The sequence below is a fragment of the Solanum stenotomum genome, chromosome 10 (genome assembly GCF_019186545.1).
Source record: "Solanum stenotomum isolate F172 chromosome 10, ASM1918654v1, whole genome shotgun sequence".
Lineage (NCBI taxonomy): Eukaryota > Viridiplantae > Streptophyta > Magnoliopsida > Solanales > Solanaceae > Solanum > Solanum stenotomum.
Window position 1 is genome coordinate 38,351,671 of NC_064291.1, and position 24,290 is coordinate 38,375,960.

Below are 24,290 nucleotides of genomic sequence, written 5' to 3' on the forward strand. Positions count from 1 at the left end.
TGCTTGAATCAGTTTTCCGCTTATAGTCAGCCAGGATGAGGGTTCGCTTGGGGACCAATAATGGTTCTCGAGTGCCGACCACGTCCAAGGTGTAGGCTCAGGTCGTGACAATAAACTCAGGGAAGAATCTATATTTATAAACTCAAGGAAGACTCAACTACTTTGCTAGAATACAAAAATAATACAAATTTCCCTCGTAAATCAATACTACAAGACATTTATAAAGTACTTGTTACTATTAGGCATTTGATTTGAAAGTAAGTTTAAGTTATTTCTAGAAAGCTTCTTTACCACTAAGTCATCAAGACTTTGACCATATTTTGGATTCAAATAAGTAAATAACTGAATAATACACTATTTGCCATAGCTTCAAAAACTTCCCGCCAGCCTAGCAATAGAATAAATCTAAAAGAAAACTGTAACTCTGACTTTTTCAAACATACTTTTGAAGCTATTGTATCATCATAAGTTATTTACATACCTCCAGTGCTTAACTATTTTACTGTTATTTTTTCATCAGTAAGAATCTTACACTTTGAAAATTCATACTAAGTTGCAACTGTCATGCTAGAACTCTTATCATAAAGGACATACTATGTTGACAATGTTGAACATGCTCTTCTGCTAATCATCTACTTTCAAGTTGTCCTTAACTTGGTTATATAGTGGATAGATTTGCTGAAGCCAACTCATTAAAAAGTGAAGGCTACATGTGTCCCTACACTGGTAGGATTATGTCCTTGGAACACAAAATTCCTTTTTAGTTGTGTTTTTGATCTTTTTAAAATTGAGAAATTGGATAAAGTATCATCTTTAGTGTGGTTTCTATATCTGTAATGTTTAACCTCAAAAAATAAATTAACCAAGTTCCTATGCTAGATGATCATCTAGTGAATCCTCATAAAGCACAGTTAGGTGATACAATTTCGAAGAAAATAGTATATTCATTAATTGCCTAATTTTCACTCCCAATCGATCAAGATTACTACTGCCTATGGAAAATAGATTAAATGCTATTCTAAGCTCTTTTCATGAGATGGTACCTTTAGGCTTTTACCAAACCGATAAACAACAAAGTCAAAAGTTGAAGGAAAAATATGTGGTCGCTAAGGCTCACGAACTCTAAGGATTGAAAGCAATACTTAGCCAACAAAAGTTTCTTTTGTCTACTTCCACTTCAAGGAACTGACAGAAACTCCAGGAGTGACTCATCCCTTCAAAGGTAAGTTTCATATGTTATCTCCATTCTTTTCTTTCTCTTAAGTACTTGTCTTATGCCCCTAGTATCAAAATATTTGTTTTCCCTTTCCACATTTTTACAGTGTGAAAAGATGCAATACTTCCTCGAGATTTAAAATATAAACATCTCGAGAAAAAATCAGGGCATTGACTCAATATCTTGAAACAGAGATTAAATAAAGTTTATGAAACAATAGCAGATTCAACCTAAGATAAAACAGAAATGAAAACTACAAAGCAAGAACCTAGATTAAATCGACTAAGCGTATAAAGCAATAAATACTTTCTCAAAAAAAATAAGAAGAGAGGTGATTACCTTTTTGAGGGTAGTGTCTTGGGACGACGAACATAGAAGCTGACTTCTAACACCACTGGTGAGCTCTAGTGAACCCCAACGAACCAAAAGAGATTTTGTAGGCATTTCAGACGGCTGGACTACATAGTTTACCAATGGTTTACTGATCTAAAAACAATGAAAATTTATGCATGGAAAAAATAGATATATTATAATAATCTATAACTCATAGTTAAAGTGGAAATCATTATGATCTGTAATATATATACACCAGATATTGTGAGGCATAGACAAGCGCAAAACAGAGAATAAATCTTGTCTTTGTTTATTTAAAATACAACAAATGCCAAATTTCATTCAACTATTTCAAGATTTTTCATTCAATTCTCATATTGAGTTGTATACTTCAAGGTATCTAATTGTTGTCATTGTCTTTCTGCTTCTATCAACCAATTAGATTAAGCCCTTCACTTCATAGTTCATATATAAATGTGCACTTCTACACTCACTTTTCTCAAGACAAAGGAGAAAGGAACTGATGGAGAATCAAGAGACTTGTAGTAAAAAATGCTACTTGTCACTGATGAAGACGAACAACTTATGAGTAAAATGGAGATTTCCAGAGTAGTCGGGTTTCAATGCAGGTACCGGACACTAGATAGAAAAAAAATATGATGTGATAATGAATTCATCTTCCTCCCTATAAAATATTAGTTGTCATGGTGTTTTTCTTTCTTTTTTTTTTTCTCGTTGATTGAGAGGAGAAAATTGTGAACATAAACTACCACTAATATGTGTATAATTAGTAAGCTATCTCAATAAAATTAAAACTATTTCATAATGCTAACAATATTAACTATTTTGTATTTTTTAGAAAACAAATTTGAAAATATAGACATGAAATATATTTCTTTGATGATACTTTCTTTCTCTTGCAAGGAATATTCAAGATAATCTGTTTTTGAATATTCAAGATTATTTGTTTTTCTTTCACATATTAGTACCAAATAAAGAACAATCTAATCAAGTATATTTAAAAATTTATAATTGTTAGCTCGTGTCTTTTAAAAAAAAACTTTCAGAGAAGTTCAAGAACAAATTACTTGTGACAAATATGATTCTAATTACAATCAGATCATATTTTCAAATTATCTTCGTGCATATTTTGTTGGTTATATAACAAAAAGTGGAGGGAAAACACTAAAATATGTGTAAAGCTTAATTAACCTAGAATTTCCTATAAATAATTCTCACCTTACATGTCATAAAGTGCCTATATAATTAATTGTCTGTTGGTTTATTCATATAACATTTTTTAGCCATCAAATTGATCTTGACCAAAGATCCTTTCTTAGTTGTTCATTTTTTGATCATCTTACATTATTAATCAATTCAGTAGATATATCAATAAAATAACGAACAAAAAATATTTCACATCATGACAAATTAAATAATTCGATATGTAATGGTCCAATCCACAAGTAATATTGTCCGTTTTGAGCCTAGGTTCGCACGACTTTAAAACGTGTCACTAGTGGGTAAGACCTACTTACTTATATACTCAACATCTCTCTTGTGTTTTGCTGACGTGAGACTTCTTATCTTAAGTTTGGGGTATCACATACACCGCTTCTATGTACTCAACATCCTCACTAAGGTTTGTCCCACGACATGAAATTTGCCTAGACTTAGCACTGAGATTTACCTTGCCTTATCGGAATTTGCCTAAACTCAGTTGAACTCTAGACCACATCAACAAGGCTAACACAAAAATGACTCTGATATAATTTGTAACGGTGTAGTCCACTAGTGATATTGTCCGCTAATGTTGAAGTAGTAGTAGTAATTGTTATTGTTATTGTTATGGTTAAATGGAAGGTGGTAATAAAAAAGAAGATAATTGTTGTTGCGATGATGATAATGATGGTAATAGTGGAGAATGATGAGATGGTGATGATTGGAGAAGCAAGAGAAGGAAGTGATGATAAGAAAAGAAGGAGCGAGAACAACAACGACGACAGTAATGATCCAAAAGGGATGGAAATGGGAGAGGGGAGGAGTGGAAAGAGAAAGGTTTTTTTGTAGATATTAAATTTTTTGTTATAAAACTAAAGTAAAACAAGACAAGAAATATAAAAGATGATAGCAATAGAAATAGAAAAACAAGAGATGAGAGCTTTTCTTATTCTTCATAGTATTCAAGTGTTCACCAAATCTTCAAGCGTATATAATATGAACCCTTATGCCTCTATTTATAGTGTAACATAGAGACATACAAAAGGTTAGTCATAAATATGACATTAACATGAATATAATAGAAAAGGTTATGGAAGTGAAAGGTTACAAGAATAATGGTGTTATAAAGTTGGAGGTTATGGAGGTTATGGTTATCTTCATAATGGAGGAAAGTAATGGAGATAATGGGTGAGAGTAACTTCTTGGTGTAGTGGACATCCACACTATAATATTTTATAACACTCCCCCTTGAATGTCCATAGATAATATGCCTCGTGAAAACCTTACTAGAAAAAAACCCAATGGGAAAAAATCCAAGTGAAGGAAAAAGAGTACGCATATCTTTTAATACGTTTTGAATGTAGCCTCGTTAAAAACCTTAGCAGGAAAACCCAATTGGGATAAAACCATGATTAAAGAAAAGAGTACAACGCGTATTTTTCTTCCCCTGATAAAAACTTTACTTGATATCTTGGAGACGATGCATTCCAATCTTATATCACAACTTTTCAAATATTGATGTTGGCAATCCTTAGTGAATAAACTTACAATATTATCACTTGAATGGGTCTTTGAACGTCTATCTCACCATTTTGTTGAAGATCATGTGTGAAAAAGACTTTTGGTGAAATATGCTTTGTCTGATTTCCTTTGATTGTATCCTCCCTTCAATTGAGCTATCTATTATTTTTGTATATGGTGGCTGGAATATCCTTTTCAAAAGAAAATCACATATTTTATGAATATAGATCATGATTCCAACCAAACATACTCCCGACTTAATTCATAGATCAATATTATTTCTGCATGATTTGAAGAAGTGGTTACTAATGTGATTCTTTGAATGCCACAATATTGTTGTGTCTCCAAATGTAAATAAACAGTCCATTTGCGATCGAGCTTTATGCAGATCAAATAAATATTATTCATCTACATAATCAATTCATTTCTGACTCGGGGATTGATCATTTCAATTTTATTGAATCTCGTCTTTTCTTCTGAAAGAAAATCACACATCTTCTATGCGTTGAGTCACTTGCTTTGTTATTTTCTTGTCATAACTTGTATGATAATATGGCAATCCTTTCACATAACTTTCGTTATGTATATCAAATAATCTTCTAGCATTTGCATAACTAGCAATCTGTAAGTGCACCAATTGCACTAATACATGACATTTTAAAATCATTTTCATGATATCAAAAAGATTTTTTCTCTATGTTAAGCAGTCTCAAAACCATTGGGTACTAAATGGAATTGCTTTAAGACCTTTTAAATCCTTGAAAGATTTTCATATAACCTTCATCGTCTAGTTAGACATAATAATCATTCATCATACATATTCAAGTATTTCATCTATTGCCAAACTGAAACAAGTCTCATTGCATCAACCACTGGAGAATATATCTCCATTTAATAATGTCAGGATTTTTGCGAAAACCCTTTTATTCCCCGAGGCACAAACCGTACTTTATATCTTACGGTTATACTTTTGCACAATGATTCATTTGTACCCCACTGACATATATTTTGAGCTATGAACTATAAGTTCAAAAACATCACTTTTCTAAGTGAAATAAAATATACTTGAACAGTGCATTTTATTTGGCCAATCATTTAACTGTCCACATTATATGACATATTCGAATTTAAGATCCTCGTAACCATTTATAGCATTGAGTGCTACTTCATATCAAAGATACAGTCGACTGTCATTTTGATTCGATTCCAATACGTCATAACTTTTCGAGATCTCTTCATTTTTCATCATTTTCAAGTACCTGAACCTTTGCCAAGGTTTTTGAAGTGTTATGTCATAGTGCTCTTTCAAAGCACTTACCTCATTATCATGACCATTTTAATAATTTGCTCCTCTCCTTTCTCAAGGAATTTTACGTTTGGAATCGATTGGTCTATCACGCTTCTGGCGTACCATAGACTCTGTCCTTCAAGGACTATTTATTGGAGCATTTGCAGCTTAATTAAAATATTGGGTCAGCAAATACATCTGGCAAAATATTTGTAACATTTTGCAAATGAACTATCTCTTGAACTTAAAGTTCACATTTTTTTTAACGAGGATCTAGATAATTCACCCCACACACAATTTCAACTGCTAAACATATCTCCCCCTAATGTTAGGATATCTAACATTCACCCCAACCTCATTTGGGGATCCATCTTTGTGTGTGGTAGAGCAATAAAATCATATGTGCACATATCAAATTTTTAGATGGAAATTATTTGGTTCTTAACCCTTAACCAAGTGTGATGGGAGAACCTTGTTGGCTTGATGTATACACGTTAAATAAACTCATTTCATACCAAATTTTATTTGAGAGATTTGTTCTCATAATCATTGGTCTATTTATAATTGGAGGCATACAATTTCTGCTAACCAACCAACATTATCAACATAATTTTATAGTTTGGAACTGTGCTCTTAATTTAACAATTCGAGCAAACAACCTTACAAAAACTAATTTGTAAGTTGATACATATGCACATGTGACCATACCATAGATGCATCTATTAAATCGTAAAGTAAGCGGTCCACATGGCAGGTGAACGGGCCCATAATCACCTTTTTATATGTTCTAAATTTCAGGGAATTCAATCACAACCTTTGCTGGTACAATGATTATTTTATAATGAGAACAAGCAACACATGAGAATTCTTGAAGAATCTTTTATTTCTTCAACATATAACCCCATGAATTCTCAATTCTTTTGCCTCACATTTGAACCGAAATGGTCAACCAATTATGCCAACTGATATTTATTCTAGTAAACTTCTAGTTTACTTTTGCATGTGATTCCATCATCATGCTTATATTTGTATACAACAAACAAGTGAAAGGCGGNCCATGAATTCTCAATTCTTTTGCCTCACATTTGAACCGAAATGGTCAACCAATTATGCCAACTGATATTTATTCTAGTAAACTTCTAGTTTACTTTGCATGTGATTCCATCATCATGCTTATATTTGTATACAACAGACAAGTGAAAGGCGGGTAACCTTTTATGTAAATATTCATAACCCGCTTTGATTGTAGTAATCTGAAGATATTTAATCTTTCAATAATTTACAGTCTCAGTATAATATTTTTTTTCAATTCCTCCGAAACTTAAAAAGTTTCTTTTGAGACTTACTACAACCTCAATATTATGAACTATTTTCATTTCTGGATAGTAACAAATTAGTTCTTTTGAAACTCTTAATTAAGTTTGTGAACTGCCACAAATTTCACAACACCATTCTTATGGTGACCATCTCCTTCAAGGAGAAAATTATAATTATTGTCATGGTTAAAATTATTACATGCAAGACTTATTTCTTGACAACCAATGACAAATTTGTGTTGCCACACAACAACATTTATTTTGGTCATGACCACAACCTTTATAGAAAAGAATTATTTCTTTCTTTTGTCCTCTAATAGTTCATAATAAAACATACCACAATATTTGTGTAGTACTCAAAGTATATGACCAAAATGATCATTTATGTCAATTTTTGTTTTCAATATCTCAAACCTCCCGTAGAGGTGGGATGTGACATTTATCCAACCATACATGAACATGTCCTTATCCATACGAACACAAGTCACATTTTCTTCAAGAAATGAACCATAACCATTTGTGCATGCTCCATAAGTTTTTATCAGAAACTCATTGTCATGCTTTGGCATTATCAAATTTATGTGACTCACCTCAACATCACTTAAGAGGTCAAATGTACCAAATGTACTACCACTTTGTATTCCTTTATTTTGATGGAGGATTTACAAAACTTTTCAAATTGGCTTGCATCAACAACAATGTGCCCAATATCTTTTCATACCACTTTGATGGATAAAAATTACATTCACATTTGAAGGACCACCTTAAGAGACAATGTGCCCTATAACCTTTCATACCACTTTGATGGACAAAATTACCTTCACATTTGAAGGACCATCTAAGAACCCATAATGTTCTTCATTTTAATTACCACAATGATGACCATTAACATTTTACCACACCCATATTCATACATTCAACCACTTGTGATTTTTCAGACATATTATGCACTACTACCACATTCACATAAAAGAATGGAGCAAATTAATTGGATAAATTCCATGACTTTCAGTCAAAAGTATACAACTTTGTGTTAGTCAACATCATATCATCACTATAGTGCATTAGGACTTAAACTCAATGTCTTACCCATATATAGACGCCTTTGATCATGAATCAATGAGACTTGAACCCAACTTCTTATTATCATGGTGCATTGAGACTTTAACTCGATGTCTTACTAATTTGGTGCGGTGAAACCTGAATTCACCGTCTTGTCCTCAACCAGTGACTTAATAAACCAAATGTATTACCAAAAATAAATATTGAATACCATAAACATAATTTGAATTTGACTTAAAATTAAATAAAAATGAACAAAACTAATTAATTAGAACAACATGTTGGAACCATAAAAAAATCTCAAGTAAAATAAATTAAAACATTTTAATAGTCCCTCACAATGTTGTTATGAAGATTATCATAATTTACTAACCATTTTAAATAACCCACAAAACAACCTTTGTTAGTACAAATAATATATAGGATATGAAATATACCTTGCAGTCGAATAATTACTAGGATAATTCATAAAAATCAAGAAATACCTACCATTGATTCTTGACTGAGAATGAGCAACTCGTGCTAATAACGTGTTGTAAAATTAAAGTAAAACAAGACAAAAAATATAAAAGATGATAGCAATAGAAATAAGAAAACAAGAGATGAGAGCGTTTCTTATTCTTCATAGTATTCATGTGTTTACCAGATCTTCAAGTGTATACAATATGAACCCTTATGCCTCTATTTATAGTGTAACATAGAGGCATACAAAATGTTAGTCATAAACATGGATATAATGGAGGAGGTTATGGAAGTGAAAGGTTACAAGAATAATAGTGTTATAAAGTTGGAGGTTATGAAGGTTATGATTATCTTCATAATGGAGGAAAGTAATGGAGATAATGGGTGAGAGTAACTTCTTGGTATAGAGGACATCCACACTATAATATTTTATAACAATTTTAAGATTAATATCACTCAATAATTAAAATTTGTGTTATTTTTTCTTAATTTTAAACTTTTTTATCATACTTAATTATATTTTCCCAAAAATAAGTGATTTTGAAAGATAAGAAAACAACAAAGTAATTAATTGACCAATTTGACTACCAATCCAAAAATACTCTCTTTTTTCCCTGGGGTTCAACCACCCCCACTCCCCCACACCCCGGAAAACTCCAGAAACCGCTTTCATTGACCCTTTTCCATCTTCCACACTTCCTTCTACCCTTTTCTTTCTCCCCAGATCTCTCCTCCTCCCCCCTTCTCTCTCTTCCCACTTTGCTCAATTCTAATTTAGATTTGTTCCTTTTCAGTCGAATCAGATATGAAATTGCCCACTTTTCCCCACTCAATTTCTTGTTTCGCCACTTTCTAGGCTTGATCTGTAAAGTTTTTATTTTGGGGTTTTTTCTTTATTTCGTAATTTGCTCATTTTCTTGGTAATTGATGATGGGTTCCGAGAGCTTAACGCCGCCGCCGCCACCGGCGGCGGCAGAGGCCGCGCCACCGCCGAAGAAGCAGGGAGTCACGAAGCCTTTGTCTCTTGCTGGGCCCACCGAGGCAGATCTTCAAAGAAATGAAGCATTAGAAAATGTGCAAACTTTTTTTTTTCCTCTAGATTTATGTGATTTGAACGCAATTTTGCCCTTGAATTTGATTTTTTTTTGTTGTTTAGTTTTTGAAGGAATCAGAGTTGTATGAGAGTGAGGAAGAGACAGCAAGGAGAGAAGAGGTGCTGCATCAGATTGATCAGGTAAGTTTTGAAGCTTAGTAGTATTAGCTTAAATAGTTGTAGTTGTTTTACTTTAATTTTGTGGGTACAAGCTTTAGCTTTTTGTATGAGTTGTTATATGTGTTTGGTTGGCAGCTTTATTGTATTATAAATTCAGGGGCTGTGATATATTGGGAATTGAGCAAACAAAAACACTATATGAGAAGCTGGAATATCTTTTTGTTTTGGGTTGGGTTGTTCATTAGATTATTAGCCTTTGATTATAGTTTTGGCCTTAGGTGGAGTTGAGTAAGTGAAGGACTTTCTTGTTGAACCCTGCAATTTGACAACTTGTTTTTTGAGGGCATGGCTGATAATCATGATGATGTCCATATTTGTTGGTCAGTCTTCATCCTAAAGGGTATGTAAGCATTAGATTGTGTTTCGGGTTATTCATATGTTAGCACTTCAGTTAGTAGGAAGAAGTATGGAATGTTTTAGGGCTTAGTAGGAAGAAGTACCGAAGGAAGTGCAGGAAAGAAAATAGGATGCTTTGGCAGAACATTTAGAGGTTCAGTGGTTGGGATTGAATTCAACTCATAATGTTGTTTGTACTTTAGATGGTGCTGGCAGAATTCAACAAATGGAAAACAGGAACGCTGGAAGACTATAGCTCTTGTCAAGAAGTCAAAGAACAAAATTCTTTCATGTTCAAATTTATTTGATGTTGTACCATAGAATTTGTGTGAGAAGGAAAAAGAAGAAAAAAAATCTTATCAGTAATTTAGAGGCATTTATCAAATGATTTTCTGATAAAAGATGCACCTTTTTTTTAAAGGTGTTATAGATAATACATAGGCCTATGATATTGTCCAACACGTGACAAATTGACAATATTAAACTTGAGAAACACTGTTCAGAAAAATAATTAAACTTGAGAACCTAATGCCTTGTTCCATTTTAGCGCTAATACTTTACTTTCTTATATGATCCATCAAACTTGAAGTGGGGTAATCAATAAGTAGTTTGCGTATTTAAAAACTCACAAAAATAAATAGTTATGGAAGAATTTGGTATAGTAGCTGAAAAAGTTCTGGTATCTGGAATCTCGCGTGGAACTTTTATTTATTTTCACACTAAAACTTATGTGGGTTATCTAGAGAGAAAACATGAGAACTGAAGGGGTTTAGATGAATTTTGTTAAGTTGACGATAGCCTCCTATCACTTACTTTCTTTTGGTGTACCCATGACGTTCCTTGTTGTATAGAGGATTGGGTGTCTTCTATAGAAAATCATGTGTTTTTTGTGGGTACAGTTTCTACTTTTTTGGTATACTTCTTGTATGTGGGTGTGTTTTGGCCCAAACATTAGTGAAAGATTTTTACTTTATAAAAGAAAAAATGGTTTTATCAGTATTCTAATTGGAAAAGAGGCATGGTGTTGCAAAGATGGTTATTAAAAAAATGATGCGTCAATGGAAGGATCACTGAATAGAGGAACATGCTGCTGGAATGTCTGAGGGAAAGAGTTGTGTGCCACATTGAAAATAAGAGTGGTTCTGCTACTTGTCAGAGGGAGAAAGTCTCGTGCTCCCCCCCTCCCCCCCAAAAAAAAACCAGAGAATTCCACATGGTGATTCTTATTTGAAATATGAGCCGCTAATCTCTTTTCCATTTTGAATAAGTTTACCCCTATGAATCTGGTGCATACTAGTCTTTTTGTTTGTTAGAAGACATACATTACCTAAAAGAATTCATACTATAGGTCATAGTGACTTTCTAGTTTGTGAATAGCTAAGTTGTGGCCCGCACACCTATGATTTGTAAATATACGACGGCATATTTGGTGAATTCCCATAAGTGGGTTTAGGAGGGTAAGATGTATGCAAACCTGGAGCCTACCTTTGTGGGGTAGAAAGGTTGTTTCATATATACCCTCAGGCCTCGTCTTAAAAGAAGTGTAATCAGAACAGAACAAAAAGGAAATTTTTATCTTCTTTGCCCCCAAGGCCTAGCTCAAGTGGCAAAAGGTGGAGGATTTGTGGCTTAGGTCGCAGGTTCAAGCCCCACACCATGCAAAGCGAAGCCTGGTATTTAAGTGGAGAAGGGTAGAGGGGCGGGCCCATTATCCACCGAGTTTAGAAGGCTGTGATTGGTCCAAAGGGCGGGTCACAGACGGATTTCTCGGTTATCAAAAAAAAAAGAAAAGGAAATAATGACCACAAGAATAGCAAGATAAACAAAAAAGTAATAGGGTAGTAGTAAAAACAGAGAATAAGATACTTGCAAATGCTCCCCCATTCACTTTTATTTGCCCACTTTGGACTTTGCAAGCTCCTAAGAAACAATGATTGATATGAGGATTTTACCATAATGCCCATATTAATTGATGCATAGTATTAGGCCTTACGTTACCAATTTCAAAAGTAAATAAATTGATGTTTAGTATTAGGTCTTGAAACTGATTTGGAGATTAAATAATTAATGCTAATAGTAAAACATGAAAAAATTAATTGTCTTCTCTTGGTACGTTAAAAGTGACAAGTAGAAGTGAATATTTTTGGAATAATGGGCAAGTAAAGTGAATAGAGGGAATACTAGATAATATTACTAAGTAAGGAGAAGATGAAACAAGGAGACTAGTCCCTTGCCTCTCCCACACAAAAGTACTACAACACTCGGTTACCTACTACCCTTCTATCCTACTCTTCGACCTCCATACCTCTCTATCTAGGGTGATGTCCTCAGTAAGTTGAAGGTGGGCCATATCATGTCTATACTCGTTGGTAACTAATGAAATGTTTAATTACACCCCCCCCCCTTCCAAAAAAAAAATAAAAATAAAGAAGAGAAGTTTTATAGTGTATCCAAAACTCTTTTGTGGGCTCATCATTTTAATTTCTAAAGGAGACTTTGATTCTCCAAAATCTTTCGTATGAATGGGGTTCTTAATTTTTCTTAAGGTCATTTTTCTTCATTGGTATTTTCAATAGGACCAAGACTGTCTATTCATTTATTTAGCCAATACCTGCATTTGAACTCCTTAAGCAACATCAAATTAAACCACCCTCTTTCCATAGTGTTTTCTAGCTCCTTATTTGCATGAAAATACAATATCGAAGTTAAGTCATTACTAGAGGAAGCAATTTCACGTAAAGCAATAGGCAATACAAAACTATTAAAATAAAGAAAAATATAGTTGAGGGGGGGTATTAGGCCATTTGCCAAGAGACATGGGCTACTTAACTCACTATCAAAGTTATTGAGGCTTTAATACAAGTTGAGGAGCTTTTAGATGAGCTTAAAAAAAGAAGAGCTTTTAGATGATAACTTCACACAACGCAATAACATCTTGTTTGGATGGTTGTTACCCATTATATTGTTAGTTTAAATACAATATTTCTTTGATTGTTTTTTATAGTTTATTGTATCGTATCGTTAAATATATCGTTAGGTACCGATGAAAGTTCATTTTGTGTAAAGATCGAGTTTGTGTGATTGCGTTGTTACCTTAATTTTTTCTTCTCATTTTTTCTTTAGTTGTTATTTAATACTTCCGATTTTATCATTACCCATCTTCTTATTTTATCTCTACACTTATTCATTTTTATTCTAAGTTTATCCTTCAAATTGTTGATGTGTGATTATGTAACGACGGATAACAATACAATCCATCCAAAAGTTGTATTCATTAAACAATACAGTGCATACAATATGATACATTATGAAGCAATACGGGGCAACTATCCAAACAGAGTGTAAGTTTAATTTAGTTGGATTCGGTCACTAACAATAAGAGTGGTGCCTACTAATTCACATGTACCATTTAGAAAAATAAAATAGTGAAATTATGAAAATATAGAAAACTATAGGCAACGAGGAAGCTATTAGCTATTAACTAACTATCAAGAATATTGAAAAGCTTGATAAAAATACTATCAGTATTTATTATTAGTTTCCATTACTCTATTTTAGTATGTTGTGTATTGTGTTATGATTATTGCACTATTTTTCTTTCGCCCGGTAGATTTTGCATTGTTTCCTTGTGACTCAATATATTTTCTTCTTTGTATTTGGAATTGCTACATATAAATCGAGGGTCTTTGGGAAACAACCTCTCTACCTTCATGAGGTAGTGGTAAGGTCTGCATACATTCTACCCTCCATACCCCACTTATGGAATTCCATTGGGTATGTTGTTGTTGTTTTAGATGAGACTGATAAATATGGTAGATTTAAGTTTTTAAGTTAGATGTCCCACATTAAGCAAATATTACTATATGAATATTATGTTTGAAACAATAAAATATACGTGTCGTAGGTTGATCAAATCATGAATAAAATGTCCTTTTTTGTTCTTTTTTCTTTTTATATGATATCAAAGCAAATGAAGGCCTTGGGTTTGACTCTTACCACTACCCATCAACCTAACAAGAAAGAGAGGAACTTCTTGTGAGAGGACGTGTTTAGATTACTTGGGGTTGTAACAAGTTAAAAGATTGAACACACTGCAAGATTTCTTGGTGGCGGTTAGAAATAAGTCCAATTTCTCTTCACTCTCCAACAACATGCCTCCATAATATTTTTAGAACGTCTGACCAAGTGCTCTTCGCGCAACTATAGTACATACAAGTGGAAACATATTTTCGTCTGCATCAATTGCAACAACAATTAATAATTAGAGTTTTTGGCCAAAATCATCCTTAAACTATGCTACATACTTAGGTTACATCCTTAAAATATCATTCTTAGCAGAAAACATCCTTCAAAAAGTTAACAATTTTCATCCTTCTACTTGAATTTGTCAGAAAACTAATAGATCCCACAAAAATCAAGTCACTCTTTCGAGTTCATTATTCTGAGATACGACAAAAATATTATGGTGAACTTTTTTGACAATTGAGTATAGCATTATGCAAAATCTTTTAATTTGACAAATATATTTTTATTTATTTATTGTTCATGTGATTTAATATTAAAAAAGTTATTAGTTGAAATATGTTTTTTATCAATTGAATATACTAGAAGTGATGTTTGTTGGAGACTTCCGCTTCTAATAATCGAGATTGAAACTTGAATGCGAGACATAATCAGAATTTTGATCACTTCAATATCAAATTGCCCCGAAAAATTATTGATCTAAATACAATTTGGTTTGAAAAAGGTGAATATAATTAAGCTCCAGCTTCTTTCCGTTGGTAAATGAGAAAAAGAGCAGATCATGTATCCTCACACCTTCCTAACATATTTTGTTTCAATAAGCAATTGTGTCCAAGATTTTTAATATATTTTTTTCAGGAGCCTTTTAGAAAACTTTTGTTGATAGTCATGTGAATTGCTCATGTTTTTGTAGGATCCCTTAGTTTTTTTGGCAATATCTAACAAAAGGATGAAAGTTGTTTACTTTTAAATACTTGGACGGTGTTTTCTACCAAAAAGATATTTTAAGGATGTAGTTTAAGGATGCTTTTGGCCAAAAATTTCTAATAATTACATATCATACATGCCATAAAAATGAGTTCTGTCAATTGAAATGACGGGCCTTTAACTTTTGAAATCATAATGGGATAATACACTCCCATGTCCATACTTGCAAAACATAGAATCAAGAATTTTTATTATCATAATAAAACTAAGTAGTACATAGCACAAAAAAATAAAAAATTCACATACCTGCACTAAAGAAAGAAATTCGCGAATATCACTTAAAGAGGCAATCCATAAACAGTAGTATAAGTACAATAGCACAACTGCTCCCCTAGCTTGTGTTGAGTACACTGGGTTGAAGTTGTTTCAGTTTGTGTTTTTGGCATGATACGAGGAGACAGTCGGCAGAGTAATATCTATGTGTCTGAAAAAGTTGCCCATGAAATATTTCCATCTTTGGTGAAGGTTTCTCAAGCATCTCTAGACAGAAAAGTATGCATATTCTAGTATGACCAGTTTATATTTGGTCATAACTATTGCACATTGTAAGAAGCTTTATTTGCTTTAAATTCTACTATGTTGTACATATTCAGCACTAAGATTTTGTAATATTATAGTTTTTGCTTACTGAATACTGATATATGAGGTGCATTCTAGTAAGAAGTTTTTAGTTGGTGCTAGTTTGTCTCTGTTATATCTAGCTTGTTATCATGTGTGGTTTATTTTAATCAAACCCAATAAGCTCGAGAAGGACAAGAACAAGATGATGAGCCCTGAGGTCAATGGCAAAGGATTTGTATGACTTTGGATTACAACAACATACCCAGTGAAATCCTGACATTTCTGATAGCACCCTGCCATCGTTCTCACTGTTATCAATTGCAAAAAGGATTTGTTTCAATTCATTGTCATGACCAATGTATAGGAGGGTAAACTAAAAAAGCCTTCTATCTTTCTGATTTCTCCATTCAGCATTCAAGTTTGTTCTCTTTGTGTCGCCAATGGCCATGCAGAAGTTCTCCTTTCTGTTTCCACTTCCGTATAGAGCATGTCGGCTGGATCTTCTATAATTTTGTAACTTAGCATCTTTAGAATCTCTGTTTTGGCTGCATTGCTTGCTCTTCTTTTTGGAAGATATGCCATTTATATTTCCACTAAATTAAGTTCAAAAGTCCTACTCATTGAGATCCAGCTTCCATCAGCATGCATATATAGGTGGAGAACTCCGTGCTCTAATCAGTTCACTTCCATCTTCTCCCCCATTCCCCCCCACCCCTCTCCATATTTTGGTAAGTCTGATAACAAAAGAGTACCAAAAGGCTTTATTACTCTGGAGCATCATACACGTAAACAATTATTGTTTTTTCTACTGAATTAGTATCACTTGCTTATACTAGTTGAATTGATAAACAAGAATTGCTTATACTAGCTCATAAGTAGGAATTAAGTCGTATCAGAAGTATAATGAGGGTTCTCTCACTAATTTATGAGCTTGCATGCAGAGAAAGTAAGATGCACAAGCCAAGAATTATGTTGTGCTGGTATGCAATTTGCCAAGCTGGGGCAAAGAATGCCTTCCGACAGTACCACATTAGGAGAAGGCCTCTCCCCAGTGAAAGGAGCTTTACTGTTGGCTAGACTTTTTTCTTCTCATTATGTTTGAAGCACCTCAAATATAGAATGATATGCATAAAAAATGGGGAACTCTTTTGTTGATAGTAATAATTGATCTAAGTTTTTGGACCTTCCACCTTTGTTGTAACATATTCTTCTGTGGAGCTAAGTTCCAAATATGGAAGGAGCTGTTTCCTCGACTTCGCCACATAGCCACTCCTTTTTTTTTATTTTTTTATTTTTATAATGTTTGTATTTTTGGTGAGCTTGCACTCACCTCAACTATTCCACTAGTTACTTGCTACCTCCCACTATCAAAGGTCTAGCATAGGGTATTGGGTAACACTACCCACCAAGGTCTAGGTCGATGGGAGGAAATTAACTAGTATTTTTTGTAGTTTGTACTACCTGGTGAGTTCTTTTCTACGTTGTTCCTTTTAATAGCCACATAACTTTCTTGGTAAGGAATAGGAAATATCCCTCCTATTACATGAAAATCCAGTCGGGAAAAGTCAAATGCTTTTCATGGATTGTCGCATACAGAAAATGCCTTCTGATAATCTTTATTAGAGGCATGATTCTATGCTACAGATGCGCTCTGTAAAGAGGATTTGGAAAATGTGAATCATTCGATCCCCCAGAGTAAATTCACTAAGTCAGATGTGTCATCTTCTCTTCAATATTTGAGGATTAATTGGTGTGTGCCAGAGGACAGTGTGGATTTTCTTCTTTGGCATAGATTGGATATGCACAAATCTTCTAGGGCTTGCTATTGTATTTGGATTGAATGACCAATTAATATTGAGTTGTCTTGACATCATGTGGAAATTTTAATTTTGAGCTGTCTATCTAAAAAAAAGTTGAGTTGTCTTGGCATCAGATGAAATCAACTGAAGTGCTTGATGGTTCTATTGGTCAGATGCAATTTGATTGTGAAGAAGTTTTAATGACTGGTAAATTGTGGTGTAGATTGTAAAATCATGGGTGAAACAATTGACTCGCCAGAGAGGCTACACTGATCAAATGGTGGAGGATGCAAATGCTATGATATTCACTTTTGGTTCTTATCGGTTAGGAGTAAGTAACATTTCAGCTCTTCACTTGATTTTTTTCAGTATTTTGTTCTTTGTGAAGTGACATTAAATATTTGCTTATTTATGCATCATTCATAAACGAGTCCGGAGCCAAAAGGGCAAAAAATTCCAAAAGGGCAACAAAATTCAGTTAAGAACCAAAAGGGCAACATTTTAACTCCCCAATTAACGCTGTTGGAATCAGGTCAAACTGGGTAAGGCTCAAATTTCTATGCGCCTTGTAAGTCGCACTGCTGTAAGCGTCTTGTAAGATGCACGGCGGCTGCGCCTTACAAGGTGCATACAATTTGAGCCTTCCTTATAATTTAAAATAAAGTTTTTTCATCACTTTTTAAATTTGGAAGTTTAAAAAAAAAAAAAACTTTTTTTCATTGCGTTTTTTTTGGAAGTTAATTTTTTAAAAAAAAAACATTTTTTCATTGCTTTTTTTTTTTTTGGAAGTTAAATTTTTAAAAAAATGTTTTTTCTTTGTTTTTTTTTTTTGGAATTTAAAATTTAAAAAAAAAACGGTTTTTCATTGCTTTTTTTTTTGGAAGTTTATATGTAAGTTTTTTATTAAAATTTTAAACGTATTTTTTTAAAAAAATTTTAATTTCCAAAAAAAAGCAATGAAAAAATGTTTTTTTTTTTATTTTAACTTCCATAAAATGAAAAAACGTTTTTTCTTTTAAAATTTCAACTTCCAAAAAAAAAAGCAATGAAAATGCATTTTTTTTTAAATTTTAACTTCCAAAATTATAAAGCAATGAAAAAAACTTTTAAATTTTTAACTATAAGGAAGGCTCAAATTGTATGCGCCTTATAAGGCGCAGCCACCGCGTCTTACAAGACGCTGACAGCGGTGCGCCTTACAAGGCGCATAGAAATTTGAGTCTTACCCAATTTGACCTGATTCCAACGGCATTAATTTGGGCGTTAAAATGTTGCCCTTTTGGTTCTTAACTGAATTTTGTTGCCCTTTTGGGATTTTTGACAAATTTGTTTTGCCCTTTTGGCTTCAGACTCATTCATAAACTATATGAGAGTAACCTGAGAAATAAGGATTCTTGAGGTTTGGATAATTGGGTGATCAGATGATTGGAAATAAAGATAAACATACGTAGGTACTAGGTGCTAAAGTTGCAGCTAATAGGTCTTTCTTTGGTTTCAATTCCAAGTTCTTCAATATGAGTAGTAGAAATCACATGTTTGGCATCTTGTTAAGTTGTTATTAAGCTACATATAGATTCATGTATCTAAAGAAATGCAATCACCTTCTGTGATTTATTCCAAAAGTATTTTGAAGTTCTATATTTATTGTTTTTATTAATCCACTATTTCATTGTTGATGGTCACAACCTCATGTGCTTATGCAGGTTCATGGACCTGGAGCTGACATAGATACATTGTGTGTTGGTCCCTCTTATGTCAATCGTGATGTGAGTCCCTCCCATTTACTGGTCAAAACTTTGCACAGTCTGATGATTAATCGTAATCATTTATGAAATTTGTTCTCTTCTTTTCTCTGCAGGAAGATTTTTTTATCATTCTGCATGATATTTTGGCTGAAAAGGAAGAAGTTAGTGAACTCCAACCAGTTCCTGATGCTCATGTCCCAGTTATGAAATTCAAATTTCAAGGAATATCTGTTGATCTCCTTTATGCAAGTATATCTCTCTTAGTTGTCCCTGAAGTAAGTTGGATTATATCCTTTACCTATCAGGTTATACCTACGTTTGAAAAACTGTAGAATTAAAGTCTCTACTGTTGTAAATTATTCATCGAGAATCAGTCATTTTTGTTTCATTTGATCAATGTGGATAGATAACAGCTTCTTCATTACAGTCTTGCTTATATGTTTACTTTGTCTGCCTTGATTCACATCCGTCCAAGCTGAAGAGTTCATGTATTGGTTGAATTATTACTAAATGAGAGTTGTGTGATGAATTGCATTTAATTTGGTCTTGTGATTGTATGTTAACAGGATTTAGATATCTCAGATCAATCTGTACTCTACAATGTTGATGAACCAACTGTTCGAAGTCTCAATGGGTGCCGGGTTGCTGATCAAATATTGAAACTAGTTCCTAATGCCGAGGTAAACCTACTTTCCCCTTGTGTTATGGTGTCTATAAATGGCAACTAAATTTCCATATTGATTTTCTCAAAATCTTGCAGCACTTCCGCACAACTCTTAGATGTCTAAAGTTTTGGGCAAAAAGGCGCGGTGTTTATTCCAATGTGAGTTCTTATTCCCTCAATGTCCTTACTGGTTTGTCTTTACTCTATAGTATTCATAAGCTGATCGGTTTGTGAGCATGATTTTCTGCTTTCCCCTTCTTCATTCTTTTTTTATTCAGGTTACCGGATTCCTTGGCGGTGTGAATTGGGCTCTTTTGGTTGCTCGCATTTGCCAATTTTATCCTAATGCACTCCCCAGTATGCTTGTTTCTAGGTTCTTCAGAGTTTATACACAATGGCGTTGGCCAAATCCAGTGATGCTATGCCCAATAGAAGAGGATGAACTTGGTTTTCTTGTTTGGGATCCTCGCAAGAATCCAAAGGACCGAACTCATCATATGCCAATTATTACTCCTGCTTACCCTTGCATGAACTCTAGCTACAATGTCTCCCCAAGTACTCTTCGAGTAATGATGGACCAATTTCAGTTTGGTAACAAGATTTGTGAGGTATAACATAAAAGTTCAGTGTTGTTTTCTTCCTTTTTCACTCTACTGACGCATTTTGATTGGTAGTTTTGCTGTTTTCACTTGGTTCTGTCATCCAGGAGGTAGAGTTGAATAAAGCACAGTGGGCCGCGCTTTTTAAGCATTATCTTTTCTTTGAGGTCTACAAAAACTATCTGCAGGTTGACATTGTAGCAGCAGATAATGATGATTTGCTAGCTTGGAAAGGCTGGGTGGAATCCCGGCTTAGGCAACTAACACTAAAGGTGAGAATTGTAAGCACTAACGAAAGAAAAGATTACCAACTTGGCTTATTAGGGGAATCTTAGTAGTCCAGTTTGTTTGTTGGTTACCTGAACTAGGTGAAATTTCGATTCCCTATCTTGTAGTCCCTTCACCATTTCCACCTTCCCCCCTCTCCCATATATATATATAAATTTAATAGCACTAATGGAAAAGAAAAGAATTCTGGGAGGGGATAATCTAATTCAGTTGTCATGATAATGATATTTTTTTTTTTGATTTTATTCTGTTGATGAGAATTGTTAGTTCTAAAGGGAAAAGAAAGAATTCTGCTTGGGAAAAAAATCTAATTTACTTGTCATGATTCTATCGCTGGAACTCATGCTTATCCTTTGATGCATTTCAGATAGAGCGGGACACGAACGGGATGTTGCAGTGCCATCCGTATCCTAATGAATTTGTAGACTTATCTAAGCCATGTCCACATTGTGCTTTTTTTATGGGCTTGCAGAGGAAACAGGGTGTCAAAGTACAAGAAGGGCAACAATTTGATATTCGTGGCACAGTTGATGAGTTTAAGCAAGACGTAAGCATGTACGCTTATTGGAGACCAGGCATGGATATCTATGTATCTCATGTTCGGAGGAAGCAAATTCCTCCATTTGTCTTTCCAGACGGGTATAGGAGACCAAGGCAACCTCGGAATACAAGTCATAGTACTCCAGAGAAAGTTGCTAAAGGCTGCATGTCTCCTGAAGAAAGGCAGCCAAAGAGGAAACAGGAGACTGAAACAGTTAATGTAAATTTGGGCAAGCCAGGGAAACGTGCTTCTATCAGTCCGCAGAGGATCGGATCTGTTTCTCCTCTAGGTAGTTCTTGCAGATCTGATGGATCATCACAGATAATCATTTCTGATGAGTCACAGAGGGAGTTTGAGAGTTCTTGCCTAATGGACAGTTCTGATGATGGATCATTACATAGGATATTGCGCAGCAGAAGTGATGCCTCTCCGAGTGACTGTTCCATTTGTACACCTGATAGCTTAAACTATACAACGTCAAGGGGTTCCATCTTATTAGGAGTTTCCAGAGAAGTTGATTTAGATAGTTCTAACACAAAATCCTTCCCAAGCAAGGAGCCCGGTCTGTGTGAAGACATATGCACTAGAGACGTCCAAACTTTTCAAGTCTTGCAGAATGATGAGAAGGGGGAGATTTTGGGATCACTTCATCAGGATATTGTTGGGCAGCTCAATGAACCATGCATTCAGACTGGTTGTGCAGAAAGTCTCGAAAGAGAGCCTGTATCAAATTCCAACATTCACAACCTCACTTGCGAGGTGAGTCTCTCTGTTTGCGTGTTTCGGCTCTTGAATTGTAGCTGATGACAGTGATTTATGGAAGTGTTGAAGTTAGTGAGAGCTAAGAGTCCTTTCAGGGTGATATAAGCTTGGCCGATCGGATTTCACAACTTGGGGATGGATGTCTAAGTGGGAATGGAGAATTGGGTAATGGCTTTGCCGAGATGTCACAGGTGGAGTGCAAAAGTTTTTGTCCATTTTTACCAATTTCTCATCAAAGCTTATACATCTAACATCATATATGAGTTCCCATTATTTTCTTTTCAAAGCAAGTTCCCATTATTACTGTTCACATGCCTATTTTCCGGTGTTCAAGCTCATTTTCTTTTTGTTGGGTTATTGTGACCATTGAAGAGCTGGGCATATCATCAGTTGTGTATTGGAAAATTATTGAACCTGGTTTCTTTGATTGTAAGTGTGTCATGACTTGTGCCAATCTTGAAAAAACAAGGGTTGGGCAGTATGTCATGATCTTGGATTATGATTGGACATTACTCGGCTCCTTGAAAAACAATCTTTTTCATTTCTCTTCTCTTTTAAAAATCATTTCTATTTAAGTTTGATTGGCTTACTTAGCAAGTCTCTGACCAATACATGGTGGTGTTCATGATTAGATTTCTACTTCCCCAATTAGCCATGAACAATATACACGTCTTGCTAAGCCTTCTTCTGCATCTGGCTTTATATTTGGTATTTTTAGGATGGAGGACTTGCTCATTGTTTATTTTTCTTTTTCTAGCCAAACCTCTCTCTCGCAAGGGCAATGGAACCCCAGGATGGGACAAACTCAGAGGCTGTGCAGGAGGCTGCAATAAGGCATGTGTTTCTGAGAACCTGTGTTTTATGATTTGATAGGTTATGTTATCTTTATGCTTTCTTGCTTTGTTCCTGTCGTGGTTTCTCCCTAGCAGGTTGAGTCTGGAATCAACAGCTTGATTTTGGGTAGACATTCCAAAGATTTGTGTGTTTCGAAGCTTGTGCGGTTGTGAAAATGCCTGTTGAAAGATGATATAGTTGAGATGTTTGGATTAGTCTCCAAACTCACATTTTAAAGTGAGAAGATGTTGCAGATTATGGTGTGTGTGGATTTGTCTTCAAGACCCCAATTTGGAGTTGGATGAAGGAGTTTTAGAGATGAGAATTCGTGCCTTTCTAACCCCCCCTCTCTCCCCTCCCTCAAAATGCAAAAATTAAAAAAATTTAAAGTATAAAAATGATGAGGAAAAGGAGCTGTGAAGTTAAACCAATGTCTTGCTTATTGTTGCAGTCAAGAGCCGGCGTCGAGATGAGACCTTGAGTACAGTCGTGGATCTTATCTGCTTCATTTGTTAAGAACCTTGGTAGATGATGTGGAAAACAAATAGCATGTGGATGTTTGTTTAAAGAAGCAGGATAGTGGCTACATTTTCTTTTGAGGCTCTAGAAAAGACTTGCTTTGTATTGTGATGTTACTAACCTTATTGTTCTGAGATGGTACGACTTTCTGTAGTAAATATCCGATATATTTGTAGTATGCATGTCATATATATCCTATCCCTCTGTAGGTTTCTCTTTTCAGACGTTTTCTGGAGTTAAGGTTTCTACCGTGTGTTCTTCCCATCCAGATGGGGGACATTATGGTATGTATTCCCAGACCTAAATATCTCCCCAAAATGCATATAGCCAAGTAAAATGCAACTTGCACCTGAAGTGCAGGATACCTGATTTTGGATTATTAATCAAGTCATACCTACAGTGCGTAAACAATAAGTCAACTTCTGACATGTGATGTCTGAAGTTAGGCTTGACGAAGCTGAACTTCAATCAAAGTTGAGGCTTCAATCTTTTTTGATTGATCAGGTATATATGATTGCAGTTGAAAACAACAACATACTCTATGAAATCTCACTACCTCGGGAAGGAAGGTAAATATGTTGTTTTTGAACAGATGCAACGAAGAAAATATAGCAAGCAGTGCTAATATCAAAAACAAGAATTAAATATAACTAGTACAATAACAAACATCAACCACTCTAAACAAAACAACATTATATTATTACCTACAAACAAATGTTTTTTCTGTGTTTGGTTAAATAGGATTTGTTTTCCTTTTCCCAATAGGACAACCAGTAGTAGTATATATATATAATTTCCAGGGATTTAATCTGCGTTGGATTATAGCAAGTACACTATTTCAAAGTCTTGTTATAAAAGACTACCATCTCTACAAATCAAATTTTATTTAAGTAGTTCTTACAGGAATATGACTGTTTAACTAACCTAACAACTATATATG

General features: G+C 34.3%; 1 protein-coding gene across 5 annotated transcripts; it reads left to right on the forward strand.

The window, feature by feature from the left end:
• Positions 1 to 9,070: 9,070 nt before the first annotated feature.
• LOC125841705 (nuclear poly(A) polymerase 4-like) lies at positions 9,071 to 23,572 on the forward strand. Of its 5 annotated transcripts, none has more exons than XM_049520870.1 (13): positions 9,071 to 9,493; positions 9,576 to 9,653; positions 17,622 to 17,729; positions 19,102 to 19,164; positions 19,257 to 19,418; positions 19,710 to 19,823; positions 19,904 to 19,966; positions 20,086 to 20,415; positions 20,514 to 20,678; positions 21,062 to 21,994; positions 22,093 to 22,201; positions 22,755 to 22,831; positions 23,283 to 23,572. In XM_049520870.1, the coding sequence occupies exons 1-13, from the start codon at positions 9,347 to 9,349 to the stop codon at positions 23,310 to 23,312; spliced, it is 2,379 nt and encodes a 792-aa protein (XP_049376827.1). In that variant the 5' UTR covers positions 9,071 to 9,346; the 3' UTR covers positions 23,313 to 23,572. The 5 variants fall into 5 exon arrangements, with proteins under 5 accessions (XP_049376827.1, XP_049376826.1, XP_049376830.1 ...); XM_049520869.1 differs by lacking the exon at positions 23,283 to 23,572 and adding an exon at positions 22,927 to 23,180; XM_049520873.1 differs by having other exon boundaries at positions 9,072 to 9,493; positions 22,093 to 22,188.
• Positions 23,573 to 24,290: the final 718 nt, after the last annotated feature.